The sequence below is a fragment of the Pleurodeles waltl genome, unplaced genomic scaffold (genome assembly GCF_031143425.1).
Source record: "Pleurodeles waltl isolate 20211129_DDA unplaced genomic scaffold, aPleWal1.hap1.20221129 scaffold_119, whole genome shotgun sequence".
Lineage (NCBI taxonomy): Eukaryota > Metazoa > Chordata > Amphibia > Caudata > Salamandridae > Pleurodeles > Pleurodeles waltl.
Window position 1 is genome coordinate 508,168 of NW_027149825.1, and position 16,476 is coordinate 524,643.

Sequence of the window (16,476 nt, forward strand, 5' to 3'; positions counted from 1 at the left end):
GAAAAACAATATTTTGCAAAACATATGCTGTATTTCGATTATGTACATAAAATCTGCAATTGTAATAGCAACTAAGTGTGATACATCAACAAGCTAATAGATGAAGAGCCAATCACTAGCATAAAAGATGAAATTGATGTTGGGCGAGAAATTCAGTAGTTCTTTGCTGCTGTAAAGCAGTATGGAACAGCTCTTTTTAAAGTGAGGTGAGACCTGCAGGGTTTTTAATATAAAAAGTATCTTTAGCATAGGTTATTGGTAACAAAAATATGTAATCTTCCACCTCATTCGTAAAAATAAAAAGCCACTCGCTAAAGTATAGTATATGGAATACCTTGCATTTCTCAAACAAACTGCATAAAATTGTTGCTCCGATAAAACATTAAAACCCATTACAAACTGTTTTATTGCTTTTTGAAATACAAAAAGGTGGGCATATTTTAAATAGACTACTACTACAGAATTTGAACTGTGCAAAGTAAAAAGCTGTTTCACATTTGCAATACACTGAAGGACCAAACCAGAAAAATTATAAATCCCTTTTTTGGGAGAGAAAACCATGCTTCTGCAATCTGTAATGGATTAAGGATATGTTTCAAAACATTCATTCTTTACTCCAATCCAATATGAATGAGTATTTGCTACGGTTACCATGTTAAATTGACCTACATTTAAAACATCACAGGAAACCCTGTGCAGAATTCATGGTTAGTAAGGGGTTTGAAGGGAAGCTTCAGACTTCTTACTAAATGTGTGCCCACATCCTTTTAACTCACTGGCAACTTATACATTTTGTTTCATTAGGCCCAGAGGAATCCGTTTCCTCCAAAGTGAAACTTTCAATATCAGGTGTGTCCATATTTGTCACGTAGGACACTCTATTTTACTATGTATCCATCCTCCATATATCTTTTCATTGGGAAGAGGTTGCAGTTCAGTAGTCTGAAACCCAGAAAACATCAGGAGGAAGTATAGATAATTTTACACACTCATTCTTTACTCACTAAGACCTTAACCTATCATATTGAAAATGACATGGGAACCTCTCGTGGATGACTCCAGCACCTAAAATGTTTTTGGTGTAAAGTTAGCTGTTACTGTATGAAAAATGATGGAGACCAGAATAGAGAATACATGTTAAACAAAATGAATTACAGGTGCTGCATGGTACCTGCTAAGTTAAATGGACGTAACTTACTATACTCAATTTAGTCATGTTATAACAAGAAGCCTTTAACTACTATGGTAATGTGTCAATTTGTCTGACACCAAAACGTTATGCTATGCATGTGAAGAAATATACAAATATCCCACAGCACAGTTAACTTTATAACAAAGGAATAAAAATCAAACTCAATTAATGAAATGGTAAAAGCACAAAGTATACAAACATACATAAACTAACAAACGGGGTCATCACTATTGGGTACATTTACTTTTTGGTCCAATGAATTCTACAACACACTGAAAAATTCAAACAGGTTACATTTGTGCATATGTCTACACAAAACCTCTAATTAGTATACTAATTAGCCGCAAAATCAATCCTTATTTGAAATAAAAATGTAAGGTGACATGGTTAGAGGTAGCCTTCAAAGCAACCTAACTATGGACAGTTTCACATCCTGTGTGCTCTATGAACAATCATGGTAAACCGTTGTACACTTTAATCAACAAAAGAACACTTTCTGAAATTTAGCATTTTCATTACAATATTATCAAAATACAACCTGAAGGGGGAGAAGGTTCCCGCTTTACAATTAAAATGTAATTGCTTTCACTTAATCAGTAAACCTTCTACTAATTTCAAGCAAGTGTAAGGATTTAGTTTGCCATTCAGGTCAGCCTATTACCAAAAAGCAAGCATTAGCAACCTTTTCTCATATGCATTGGATTTGTTCAGAAAAAAATTACAGAAGTCTTAAAGGATTTTCAGTTAAACTGCGATCATTCTGGGTTAAATCTGAATAACCGTAGATTAATACGAAGTTCCTATGCTGCATACCTGAGCTTAATTATTTCTCCTGATTCATTTGGGGCATGTGGTCAAGGAGCACCCGCTGTTTGGGAGCGCACAATAAATATGTTTAGTCAGGCTAGTAGTAGATTGACAAATAGTCCCTTAGATGCACAGCCTGAGTTGCTACATGTAACTGCTGACTGAAACAAGAATAAACAAACTTTCTCCAAAAATTAATCCAGGAGTCAATCTTTTTAATGTTTCGCCCAAATGTTGATTAATTAAGTTTTAGTCATCTCAACCTTCATGGCCTGGTTTTTAATCAACATGGCTGTTATGGCACTGCCTATAGCAGAGACTAAAAGTATGCTTCCTCACAACCCCAATTAATTTTCGGATGATGTCCTTCGTCAGGGCTGATGCTAATTAAGAAACTTCCCTCTGTTATGACAATTACTGTGAAGGGTAATAAGTATATCTGCACTAATGCAATTAAAACATGTATGTGCATCACATCACATGTTTGGGAGTGATAATCAACTTCAGCAATGTAATGCCATGAGATTTAAAACCACCTCCTGTACAATATTTGTTAATTCGAATTGCGCTACATCGTAAATTCATATGCATGGCTCAATCCCAAGGTTTTAATTTCTCATTTAAAAAAGTATGCTTAGTCACAATGTTGATAGGCTGTGACAAATGGAATTACATTGATGAACTCTTCTATTTATGATTGTGCTTACTTTCACTTGAATTCAGTGTGTGTGTCTTAACAGCGGTAAGCTTCTTGATTAGCATCACCCTCCTAATGAAGCAAATTGTCTGAAATGCATCAGGGTTTTGGGGATGAGTACTGCTGGTCACAGCTCGAGTCACTGTCATGAAGTTAATGAATAAAAAAACAAGGCCATGAAATCCAAAATAACTAGATGCACTTGTGTGGAAAATCAATATTTTGGCAAAAAAAAGGATTGATTCCCAGATGAATCTTGAGAAACACCTCATTTATTCTGGTTTCAGTCAGCAGCTATATGTAGCAACTCAGGCTGTGCGTCTAAGGGACTGTCCGTCAACAACTAGCTTGGCTAAACATTCTGAATTAAAAAATGCACCACGAAAACTAAACAAAAACTGAATTGATGCCATAAAGGGAACAAAAGTGTTTTGAAAAGCTGGACAATTTACAACTGTATGAAAAAACAGTTTTACAACCCAAGTGGGATCTTTAGCAATTTGACGATTAATTTTACAGAACACACACGGAATGTGCAACTTTAGCCATTGGATATACATTTTCATATTCAAATGCAGCAAATATTCCAGCTGTAGGCTCCTAAAGGATGGAGAAACAGGACGTAGGTATGAAAGAGTCTGTTCTTTTGCACCACTTGACGACACAGAAACGCTACTTGATTGCCAGACCCATCTGAAAATCTCTTGAATATCTGTCAGAGCAGAGCAGTGGCTTCTTTTAGAAGAGTTGTGGCAGAAATTCATCCTGTAACTAAATTGCATCTCATTTGGTTGCTTGTTCTTTTTCTGGTGAAATAAGACTTGTGTAACACAAGTGAGCGATTTTGGACAAGTGCAAACAAACCATATAGAATTGGAGGTATGCATAAGCAATTTAACACAGATAGTAGTATAATATCGACATATTAGTGAAACAAAAGCTGAACAAAAAAACACTAATCTTTAGAACACTGTGCTCCTAACTCAGCGACATGCAGACATTTTTTAAACAGACTCTCCAAAATTTTAGCACACGGATAATTAAGGCAATGAGCAATCACGGAGGACAATATCATTACATTATTAAATTGGAAAAATAAATGAGACCATCCAGTTAATGTAAGGGAATATATCCTAGGTCCAAATACTTAGCTTGCATTTATAGAAATTCTAGAGTGCTGCTTTTTCAAAATAACTAAGGGGACAAGGTTTTAAATTGCAGAAAGTGGCCCTCTAAAGTGGAATTATTTAAACAAGGTTCCTAAATAGGAAATGAAAAGGTTGTTACTTACAATAGTGACATAACCCACATCTAGTAGGAAAGCCGTATAATATATTTATCATACTAGGTAAGCAACCTAGCTACAATATATACCAATAGGCGTTAGAAAGAAGAACACATTCTAAAATAAATTTAGTGAGAAGTCTTCTTGTTTAGCTTCTACGAGCATTACAGATTCGTGGAACAATCATTTCCAAGATAGTATCACAACATGTTAATTAAATTATGTTTTTGATTTACTATGGAGCAGTGGCTGAGACGAGCCATCCACATTAACCCACATTTGAGCAACCCCGTATTTAGTTAGGCATCCCCTTAATCATATTTGTGTAAACTGATATTTTTAAAAAGATACACAGAGGGAATCCCAACTAAAATGGCGATAAAGGTGGTTAAAAAAAAAAAACTACCATACTGTGATTTGTTTTCCTCCTCTGACCTCCCACCCCCCCCAAGTCACATTAAGTCACGATATCCATTTACTGTATTGAGAACCAGAAACAAACAGATTACAAAATCAATGTGCCAAAAATCTACAATTATTTGCTATTTTGTTTCCACTACAAACATGACCAAACTTTAACTTATCTGCACGAGTGTTGGTAAAATAATAAATTAGTGGCTTAAAATTTGCACGGCAAGAAGCAAGTCAACAAAGTGCCAATGTAATCTTTCAAAAAATGGTGTAGGCATGTCTCCTACAATTAGACCAGGAGGGGGCATGAATTGTTGACAATGCATTAAGATTGCAAACCTAAAAGTTAGGCTATCCCAAATAAAAATTCAATTATGTTTATTTCTGAAACAATTCAGCCTCTCATTTTTTTGTTTCAGTTCAATTTTAAAAAAAAATAGCTTTTACAAATGTGTCAACTCGGGAACCTCATTCCATCCAAGAATAAAGTGCATTCAGTAGAATAAATAGAAATGTATGTAGTATTTGTTAAATGTTATATATTTTTCAGATATTAATTTTTGATTAGCAAATCTCTGCATTTGGTTAAACGCATGTTTACAGGAGCAATTATTTTAATTTTGCTAACACCATTCCTGCTTGTGGAAAAAGGTGACTCTTCAACATGCTGCTTGAAGAATAAATATGAACCCCAACTAAAAAAGCTTCTCCTAACACTTGAAGAGTTTTGCAGTATTCATAGAAAATTTCGAAATGATGATGCTAGAAATAACACAACATGGCACAACACAAAAACATTAGAAAGAGGACACGTAGCTTACAAATAAAGCAGCAAATGTTGCTGCTCCATAAAAAAGATTAATTACAGTATTTACAAATAAGACAGTAAATATAAGAAACTGAACATATTTGGTAATATTCATATTTTGTTTTTCCAGTAGTGGATCATTAAAAAATGGACAGCATTATTAGGGAAGACTGTAGTCAAGCCAAATATTTCTTAAGTTCAGTAAATGCAAAAGACCAGATATTTGGCAGAAACAAACATCCTGTCTCTTACATAAAAATAAAGGGCGTGTCCAGATAAAATGCAGTTTGCTGCCAAAATGAACCACTCACAAAAATGTATAACTGCAACAAGAGAACACATAGAAGATGTAGAAAGATACGGCAAGAAACAATTCTTGCCTACTCATATTTACAAGCTCACTTTTTCCACACTGCTTAACCAATCAGAAACATCCCATGATCAGCAGTCTTGATGGAAATGTTGAATGCACAATCAACAAAGAAAGCCGATAGTTCCTAACATTTCATATAAAAAAAACAATCACACCTAAACGCACTTGAAGCAGTGCTGCAAATAATCAACTCCTTATGTTTTATGTACACTGTAGTCCAGTGTTAATGAGTTAAATACAATTACTACATAGTCTGGTCCAGTCTTTCAGAAGGAAAACAATGAAAATGTAGATTCACGTATTTATCTGTACAAGTCAGCATATCAAAACTTCATTCTAGTAAAAAAAAGTAACTTCTCAAAACAGGGTAAGACTGTTCATTTCAACGTATTAAGAAATTTCAATAAGTCCAAAAGTGAAAAACCTGAAGAAAAGAGAGCTTTATCTTCTGCATTTGTTTTTTAAAAGAATGTTTTTTTTTTTGTAGAGTTTTGATGTCTAATACTGTCTTAAAGCTGCCGTCTTCTTTAAGAAGTTGTCTCCGCAGGCATTACATTATTCCAGGAACACTTAAATAAGTTTTTATTTTACAACTGATACAAGTCCATATGTTATGTTATTTTATATGCACCGGTTTTTCATCAGATTTTAGACGTTTTTTACGCGGCTGTACAAAGTCCTCATCAGAGTCGTCCGTTACTTCACCGTCATCCTCTTCAGGCTCATTTTCTGGTAAAGGTTGGAAAGTTCTATCTGGATAGACACCTGGCAGTTTTTCCTCAAAATATAATGCAACAGCCTTCCCAGCTTGTGCCACTTCTGAGTCCGCCTGAAAAGAAAATTTAATATTTAACTACAGGTATTACACATCCCTTCACCAAGTTTGCATGGTCTGAAAATCTTACCTTCAAATTAATTTCTTGTGTTTCTGCATAAACTTGAACAACTTTCATCATCTAAAAAGGATACCAGAGTCAAAAAAAGTGAAATTATAATTCTTTTTAGAGTTATAAGATTGCATAGGGTTCTAGAGTCAGTCATAACAGGAAAACAGGTTGTTATGACATCATATTGGCTCGTTAAAATAATGTCAATTCTTTAAAAGAAAATACCCATTCCATTAATATTCAAGTTTGTTTATCTGACACACCTGTCTTCTCATTTGGTCTCCTCATTTGTTACACAACTCAAGTGTCTTATAAAGGGAGATTTTATGCATCTAGGCTTCAATATTATTAATATATTGTATTTTCCCTTCCTACACCATGTCTAAAACAAACTGACGTTTTTCTTTTTATCCTTTGATTGCATTCAATCTGCTTTCAAACCATTTTAGGCAAAATTAAGTGTTCACTCCAATAAAGTCAAAGCACTGCTCTTTGCAGGAAAAAAAACACAAACAACTGCCTCACAACGTGTTATGCTTGAAGAAACTGAAGTTTCCAGTTTATGTATTTTCCATTTGTTAATTGAAAGGGCTCAGTCTCAATCGCCACGTTGATCCTTAATTTGTAAAAGGCAATTGATACAAATAGTTGGATGAGTGTTTTATTCATTAAAAAAGACTACATGTTTACAGATATTACCCCATAAAACTAATTTCAAATACTTTGAGAGTAGGATTTGGTAGGGGGAGAAGGGCGGTCACTGGTATTGGTAGAGCACATAAGTCACATATGGAGAACAGTTTACAGTAAAGGCCAGAAGCAAACCAGATCCTTTCACTAGATTTCAATTGCATGTGCAACATCATACAACTATTCAATCACAGTTGGAATTAGACTAAGATGCAAAAATGACCATCAATCCTGTTTCACAATCACTGAACTGAATCTGCATTTCTCAGGTACCAGGTGGATAGGCAGGCGATTATCAAGCGTTGGTTTGGATTTAATGATTAGTTTTTATATTGTAGGAAGAACAGCTAGATTGTTTACTACTGGTCCACTTACCTGTGATACACACAATCAGTTGAAGTGTCTGAATTAGATTTAGGTTTTCTTTATGTTAATCTAACAAATAACAGCTAATGGATTGTAGGCATTTTGACAAGAGAGTCCAATGTGTTGCATGCTGAGCAGTTAACCTGGTTACTTGCTCTTGTGCATGATGTAAAGGGCTAAATATCATTCCAGCCCCCCGCTGTCAAGTGCAGGGAATTTAAGGTAGTTTCATGGTAATGTGGTTTCCGTGTAAGGCTCAAGCTTGACTCCTCATTCTAAACAATAGCGCTTTAGCAAATTATGGATGCCAAGAGATTTTCCAATTCTTATAAACTGGGTTAGAGACAAGTTTTATTCAATGCCTTGTTTGGCCAAAGAAAACAGCGGAATACTCAATTCATACTTTTCTGAGTCTTTGTTGGGACTGACCCAGAGTGGTGCGTCACCTTCCTGGTTTCAGATCAGACACTATTAACTCTGTTTTATGTTGTTCAGTCTGAGGCCTTTTTCTTTTCAGTTACAAATACAGCCTAGGCACGTAAATACTAGACTGATTTCCAGGGTCAATTTACAGGTAATGATGGTTCTAAAAGTCATAGCTGAAAATCAATCTAGTGGTGTTCAGTTTTCACTGCTGGTGTTTTCATGAGATAATGAAGCATAGAATTAGAAAGACAATGGTTTAGTACCCTGGGTGAACAGAAACAATTTTTCGTTAGGTGCAATATTTTAAGACTGATTGGGAGTCCATGAAATCCTAATCCACTTCGAGCGTTTTTAATCAGAATGTCAATCAATTTGTCTGTTAAAAGGTCAAAAGTAGGAGTGCTGCAGGACTGTACTAATCTAAAGTAATGAAACTTTTCTTAGATATTTTCTCAATGCTGTTTCCATTTCCCTTAAAAAATTAGAGTGGATGCTTTGGAGAAATGTGTGCAATTCCATGAACTCTTGGAGTAGCCTGGACATCTCTCCTGCATTAACATGTTTTTGACTGGTCATGAATAACTGCATGATTCAAGGACAGCTCCGTTTACGACTAATGTGTTCACAATCTGGTACTATCAGAGCTGGGTGTTAGAAAGAACTGCTTTTTTAAAACAAATGCTGCACAATGCAGGAGATCACGAAAGGTAAGTGGATACAAGGGTCATCTGTTGTTAACTCTTAAAAAAGTTGCTGATCTTAAGTCAAAGACTGTTTCCAAAAGTTTTGATATTTATGTTTTTTTTTTATATAAGTACTGCTAATTTAGTTAACTAAGATGCTAAAACACCCCTTTACTGGTTGAATGCTTCATCACTGAGGCCAAAGCAATAAATTAATCTCTTTACATTTTGTGTTAATGTTCAATGGGTACTTAGTAGATGCATTCCAGTAGTAGCACAGTTGAAGCTGAGTTTTGATATGTTCTTTTCAAGGTGCATTTTTAGGTGTTTGATATTTTAGAATATTGTTTTGAACTCTCTTTTTTTCAGCTTTCAGTCACGCCTCTGTGAGCAAGTGGGATCTATTAGCTTGCCTGTAGTAAAGAGGGGATTTTTTTTTTGCACATCAGAGGCAACACACAGAATTAGAAACACTGATAACATACACAGCGTTGTACAAAACATCTTGAATACTTTTATTTTTCTTAGCATACGAACAGGAGTGCACCCAAAGTATTTTGCCTGAAATCGGGCTTCATCATGGAAGAAAGTCACCATGAATTGCCCGTTTTTCAAAGAAACAAAATCAATCAGTGCAGAAGGTGCACCCGAACAATCAGACATCCAATCAAAACACTTAATACTTATCTGTATCCAAAAAGTCACAGCGCCTTGAGTTCATAAAACTGGTGAAACACAGTAGTTCAAACTGTGTACGGCTAAGAAAACACCTATCTCCAGAGTCGGCATGTGTATAAGCAAAATATGGACAATTCATGGTGACGTTTACCAATTTCGGACGAAACGTGTTGGCTGCACTTCTGTTTTTGGGTGAAGCTGAATAAAAGAATTCAAGAATTTTCGCACAACTGTGGATTTGGTCACCTGTTATTCTAATTCTGTTTGCTGTTGTCTAATGTGCAAAAATTATCTTCATGTCAAGTTTTTAGGTAGCTAACCTATAGAGGTGGGCAGCAAGCAAGTATACCTCAAGGAACTCACAGGTGGTGCGGTACGGTGATCCTTAGCTACTTTAGTATATTTTGTTGCAAAGTGTGGATTGGACCCCGTTGTTTGGTGGTTTGTAGAGACTTTGTTGCAAGGCAGTGAACATAAATCCACACCAAAAAAAAAAAATGTATATGGCTTGATCTAAGTCTCTGTTTTAATAATATTCACCTTTAAAAGAACATTTCATACCACATTAAGAACAAGGGTGGTTTATCACTGAAAACGCTATTTAAAAATTATCAGATCAGAAGTTACTAGATCATCTTAAAATGGTTTGTTACTTCCATTTCCTATGCAACCAAGTTAAGAAAATATTTTAATTTCCTTAAAAGTCACCAAGAAGTTGCCAACTGCTACTACATCATCCCTGATTACTCCAATAACACCTACAAAATATATGCTGATAATTTGTGCTTTTCAACAATTTTAATAGAAAAGTTAGTTTAGCTAATGTTTTTGCTCAATTATACCCTCTAAGCTTTGTCAGGATGACAGTTGTCTCAAACAGCAAATTATGTGCCAAAGGATTGCCACCTTAATTCAGAATTAATCACAGAACTCATCCAATGCAGCCTTTAAAAGCTGAATAGTTTAAATCAAAAATATTGTAAACATATTGAATATTGCATATTTACATCACAACATTCCAACATACCTTTGTGAAAGTAATGTGACAAATCAAACACCTTGCAGCATCTATTTGATTTCTGGTTGCACACAATCAAGGCTAGCGATTTGAAATTATCCTCTAAAAACACAGGGCTTTGAGAAATATTTCGTAATTAAACCTCAAATAGTTTTGCATGGTTCTTTGACCTCAAAGAAAGGCACAGCAAATGGCAAATATTCAATCAGGGGGCATATCAGGGTTTGCCATTTAGGGCTCAAAATCAAATCACATAATAAGGCACCATTTTTATATCAATTAAGGGTCCCAAACATAATGAACACTTTACAGACCACTGTTCGAAAATACATTACCTATGGAACTTCCTATCTGGAACGCAATGTGAATATGATTTTTGATGTCATGGAATACTGTACTCTGTTGAGGAAACATCATATTTAAAACAAATCCTATTTCTAACTTATAAACCCACTGGGACTAGTACTTGAAAGAATGTGGCAACACACTGCCCAGACTAATAGCAATGATGCCTAGATCTCAAAACTAGCATCATTATAATGTTATGATGCAAATGCTGCATACAGGAATACGGCGTGAATCCAGAATGGCAACACAAATGCCTTTTACTTTTTAAGACAGAGTCACATATCAAGGAATGTTGAAGGCATATGAATAAACTAGTAGAACCTGAGTGTGTTCCATCATCAAAGAATATTTACAGTCTGTTGGAGGAGCATTACAAACTAATGTTACTTGTACTTATAAGGAAAACAAACATTAAATGCAGTTAACATACACGTACATTTTTAAATGTAGTCCAACAATAAAAAAAAACAACAAGCAAAACAACTAGGGTGAGCCAAATATATGCATATGGTATAAATAATTACTTTAAATATATGTGTACAACACTAAACTGAATCCGGAACTGATTATATTAAATAGATAATGTTAATAACTTATCATCTAAGATGATTATAACTCAAACATTACATTTTTGTCTCATCAATTTAACAAAATCAAACGCTATATGCTTATTCTTTTAAAAGCTAAGTTTTGATTAAGAAAAGGGCTCAAATTCAAGAAGTGAAACCAATATGGTAAAAAAAAAAAAAAAAAACGTATGTTGAGAATGAACTGTGCATTAAATAAAACATGATAATCCTGTAAAAAGCAAAATGGGAATATTACAATCACCTGACATTAATTTGCAGATTGTGTAGTTACGGCATTGGAACCAAAGCCCCCTCTAGTTGGAAGTGTGTCCCTTTGCTCCTTTTGTTGCTTGACAAATTGAACATTTAAAGATAAACTGACCTTATATTGTGGGTTTCAGAGAGAAAACATTTGGCAAAGTGAGAAAATAAACATGTTACTGTGCCAACACGCAATTCCAGAATGATTAACAACTACACAGGCGTGCAAAATGCCATCATAGTTGAAACTGTTAACTTTTTTTCGCAATATTTCCTTAGTTTCGGCACAACTAAGAGGAACAGGTTTCCCAATTAAAACACACACCAAGAAAATCCCAAATACCCTGCACAGTTATTACAAATGAATTACCTTAAATAATCTCTGCCTCTAGCTGAAAGCTTCTTTGTCTGAATATTAGAAACTACTCATCGGCCAAACAAAAAGTTAGAAGAGCTTCAATGTAATTTGCTGCAAAACTAGAAATATAAACACAAAATCCCTAGTATCAAAGTTTTAATTTGGGCATTTAAAAAAGAGAAAAATAAACAGTTCCCACTCTTCATTTCTGTAGATACAGCATATCAGTATCTCTCTGATTAGGAAAGATCAGTAACAAAAAGGTATTCTTTGGCATGCCCACACATTTAGGGGGACATAAGTATACTGAGTTTATTGGAAGGTAGACTGATGACTACGCCTAAAAATATCTAGAATGTGACTTAGTTTTACAGTTGTGCAGACAGAAAAAACAGAATACAAGGCCCTGTATAAGCTCTCATTCTCAAGCACCTAGGCCAGACCCACATTGATTTCATGACCTTGAACAGAAACCCTTGCAAATCCTTATGGACTTCGTGCATGTATATGCAGTAGTAGGGTAATGTGAAGGTATACAGCTAATTGAGGTGTTCGCCATACCAACACATCTAGTCATTCAAAAAAAGAAGCATCTGTCCTACGTAAATTAACAATAGCTCATCAGTGATTTGCATCCCACAGTGCAGGCCCTTTAAGACGTGCATATTTTATGATCTCTGACAAGAACAGGGGTAGGCTGGGACAATACTAAATTAACATGTTACTTACCTTTGACAACGCCTTATCTGGTAGAGACACAGACTAGCCGCAGATTACTTATCTTAGAATTCTCCCCCAGGCGTCAGACTGGATCGGGAAATGTTTCCTCAGTAGTACCTCTGCGCGTCAGTAGAGGGCGTTGAGCGAGACTGCAGCGACATGGTCTCCGGACATGACCTCTGCGGAGTCTAAATATTTCCTCCTCCAATGCGCTGATGTCAGTTTCTTCGGTGACCTGAAGCTGCAGAACAACGTGGAGCCACAAAGAAACTAGCAGTGAAGTACAAGTTACTTACCTTCTGTAACAATATATCTTGTAGAGGCATGTTCTAGTTGCAGATTCCTTACCTTTGAATTCCCCAGGCATCAGTCTGGATCCGGAGATTTTTCTTCGAGCAGTACCTCTGCACACCGTCAGGTGGAGTCAGTCGACTCCATTGGCATTGTTATTGTGGTCGCCGTGATGACATCGCGGTCGTATATATAGGCGCCACCCCGGCGCACTGACAACAGTTTCTTTTCACAACTTTCCACACCAGTAGCGCGGAGCCATGAAGAACACGGATAATGGTGTGCTAAAACTAGGGACCTTAAAGGGAAGTTCCCATCCATAGAAATCAGTTCGCAGCAGAGAGGATGGGAAACTAGAATATATCTCTACCAGATATATCGTTACCGAGGGTAAGTAACTTGTACATCTGACAGAGACTTCTCGTTGCAGACTCCTTACCTTTGAATAGATACCCAAACAATACCATCCCCGGTGGTGGGCTGCGAACCAAGATCACATCAAGAAGTCCTGCAGGACCGAATGGCCAAAGTAGCTGTCCCTGCGTACCTGACTGTCCAGGCAGTAGTGTCTGGTAAAAGTGTGCAGAGATGCCCACGTTGCTGCCTGACAGGTGTCCAGGACAAGAACGCCCCATGATAGTGCTGTGGTAGCAGCAGTAGCTCTGGTGAAGTGAGCACGCAAACCTTCAGAGTGTTGCTTCTTAGCTGGAGCATAGCACATTTTGATGCATAAGAGCACCCATCTTGAAATGGTCCTCTTCTGCACCGCCTTCCCCTTTTCTGCAACCCACATATCCCACACAGAGTTGATCGTCCACCTGGAAGTCTTTGGTATGACTTGGGTAGAACGCGAACGCTCTTTTTCGGTCCAGGCGGTGGAGTCTCTCCTCCTCATGTGAGGGATGTGGGGGTGCATATATGGTAGGAAAAGTGATGGACTGCCCGACATGGAAGCGTGTCACTACTTTAGGTAGAAAAGAAACCCTTGTGCCAAGTGCCACTTTGTCAGGGTGCATTGCTAGTAACGTTGGTTTAGATGAAAGAGCTTGGAGGTCACTTAGTCTGTGGGCAGAGGTGATGGCAACCAAGAAGACAGTTTTGATGGTTAAGAGCCGTAAAGGGCAGTTGTGAAGCAGCTCGAATGGGCACACATAAGGTATGTTAAGACTAGGTTCAGATCCTATTGGGGCATGATGAATGGGATAGGAGGAAAAAGATGTGTGAGGCCTTTAAGAAACCTCCCAACAAATGGGAGATTTGAATAAAGAAGGTTGATCTGGTAACTTCAAGAAAGCAGAGATAGAGATAGCAGAGAGATATCCCTTAAGGGTACCCAGGGTAGAGCTGTGTTGGGCAAGTGAAAGAATAAAGAGAAGAACTTGAGAGAGAGGAGCAGAAAGAGGATCGACAGATTTGTCGATGTACCATGCCACAAATTTCTTCCAACGACCGGCGTATACAGTTTTGGTTGAGGGGTGCCTGGCTGCCAAGATGATGTTACAGACTTCGTGTGGCAGGTCAAAAGACGTCAACTGTCGCCGCTCAATCCCCATGCAAGGAGGCGGAGGGTGGACAGGTTTGGGTTGATGACGCTCACCCTGTGCTGCGACAGAAGATCCTCCTGCAGAGGCAGTCTGATCGGAGGAGCTATGGCAATGCTCAAGAGCTCGGGATACCAGACACTTCATGCTCAGTCCGGAGCCACCAGGGTTACTTGGGTCCGGTCTTGCCTGATCTTCTTCAGAATTCTGGACAGAAGTGGTATGGGCAGAAATGCATACAGGAGGCCTGAGTTCCACTCGTGATGAAAAGTCTCTGAGCGAGTGCCGCCTTGGAAACTCCAAGGCGCAAAACAGCCGACATTGCGCGTTCTCTACGGAGGCGAACAAGTCTAACCAAGGTTCTCCCCACTGAAGGAAGAGACCTTGCGCCACCTCCGGATGGAGACGCCATTCGTGATCGATCACACATCGTCGGTGGAGTTCCTCAACCTGGCATTCAGGGAACCAGGGAAACACTATGATGTTCCAGCGAAGTCCAGAGGGGAAGAGCCTCTTGACATAGGGTCCACAACCCCACTCTGCCTTGTTTGTTGCACTACCACATGGCGGTGGTGTTGTCTGTGAACACCTGCACTGCTTTCCCTTTAAGAGAGGGGAAAAAATGCTTTTTTAATGCTAGTCGAATCGCTCGGAGCTCCAGAAGGTTGATATGGGGCCCAGTTTCCACCTGAGACCAGAGGCCTCTGATCTCTGCCTCTCCCATGGGGCCGCCCCAAACCAGGAGTGACATCTGTCACCACTGTAAGATCTGGTTGTGGAAAGGAGAGGGATCTACCTTTGTCCCAATCCTGTTTTGTTAATCACCACTGCAGGTCTCTCGCTTCAGAGATCGGGACCTTGTCGGAGAGATTCCCCTGACCCTGTGCCCACTGGAACTTCAGGTCCCACTGCAGAGCCTGCATATGCCATCTGGCCTTTTGAACTAGCAGGATGCAGCAGGCCATGAGGCCAAGCAGCCTCAGAGTAATTCTCACCGAAATCCAGGATAGAGGCTGAAACATCAGTATCCTAGCCGAGTATCCTGGACTCACTTTTTGGGAGGATATGCCCGAAACTGCACTGTATCCAGAACAGCTCCAATGAAAGGGAGCGTCTGAGAAGGAGTCAGGTGTGACTTCGGCACATTGATAGTTAACCCCAGTGAATGCAAAAGGTTCGCCGTAGTCTGTAAGTGGGAGATGCCTGTCGGGGTGAGTTCTCCTTCAACAGCCAATCATCAAGGTAGGGGAACAATGGAACCCCTAACCAGCGCAGGTGAGCTGCCACTACTACCATCATTTTTGTGAACACCCGAGGGGCACTGGTAAGGCCAAAAAGGAGCACGGTGAACTGAAAGTACTTGTGACTTACAACGAATCGTAGGCAAGACGGGGATGTGGAAATATGCATCTTGCAAGTCCAACGCTACCATCCAGTCTCCTGGGTCCAGGGCAGTCAGGACCTGAGCCAAGGTCAACATTCTGAACTTCTCTTTCTTGAGGAAGAGACTGAGGGGCCGAAGATCTAATATAGGACAAAGACCCTTGTCCTTTTTCGGCACCACAGAGTAGCGGGAATAACAACCATGACCTACTTCTGGCATAGGGACCCTCTCTATAGCTCCTTTGGCCAAAAGGGCTTGGACTTCCTCGCAGAGAAGTGCCATATGAGCCTCCGATATGCGATTGTATGACTGTGGCATGGCTGGAGATGTATCAAAGGAGAAGGAACAGCCCCTTTGGACGATCTGGAGGACCCACCTGTCTGAGGTAATGGATTGCCATTGGGGCAGGTGATGGCGAATCCTGTGACCAACTCGTTCCTGGTGTACCCGCGGACGTGGAAGGTTTGGTGTTTGAGGAGGGAGCAGGAGTGGACTGGGCAACCCACTTGCTCCCTGATCCCCGGGAACGTGGAATCCCACGTACGCAGAGGGGCTGTACAGCATGTGCGGGTCGATGACTAGGGGGGAAATAACGCAGTTGGGTGCACCTACTGTAGCCACGAAAGGGGCAAAAGGCGGACTGCTGGGGTTTAAGAGCAGCCGTGATGCCAAGGGACCAGGCT

The 16,476-nt window shown here is 38.8% G+C and overlaps 1 protein-coding gene across 3 annotated transcripts in view; it reads right to left on the bottom strand.

Moving 5' to 3' along the window:
• Window positions 1-388: 388 nt before the first annotated feature.
• The window catches only part of TRIM33 (tripartite motif containing 33), a 502,696-nt gene continuing 486,608 nt past the window's right edge, over window positions 389-16,476 (bottom strand). For 2 of the 3 annotated variants that reach the window (XM_069218910.1, XM_069218908.1), the window contains 2 exons: window positions 6,479-6,529; window positions 389-6,402 (listed from right to left, as the gene is read on the bottom strand). In XM_069218910.1, coding sequence (XP_069075011.1) covers window positions 6,190-6,402; window positions 6,479-6,529 — 264 coding nt within the window. In that variant the 3' untranslated portion in view covers window positions 389-6,189. The remainder of the gene's footprint in view (window positions 6,403-6,478; window positions 6,530-16,476) is intronic. The other variant, XM_069218909.1, reaches the window with a different exon arrangement.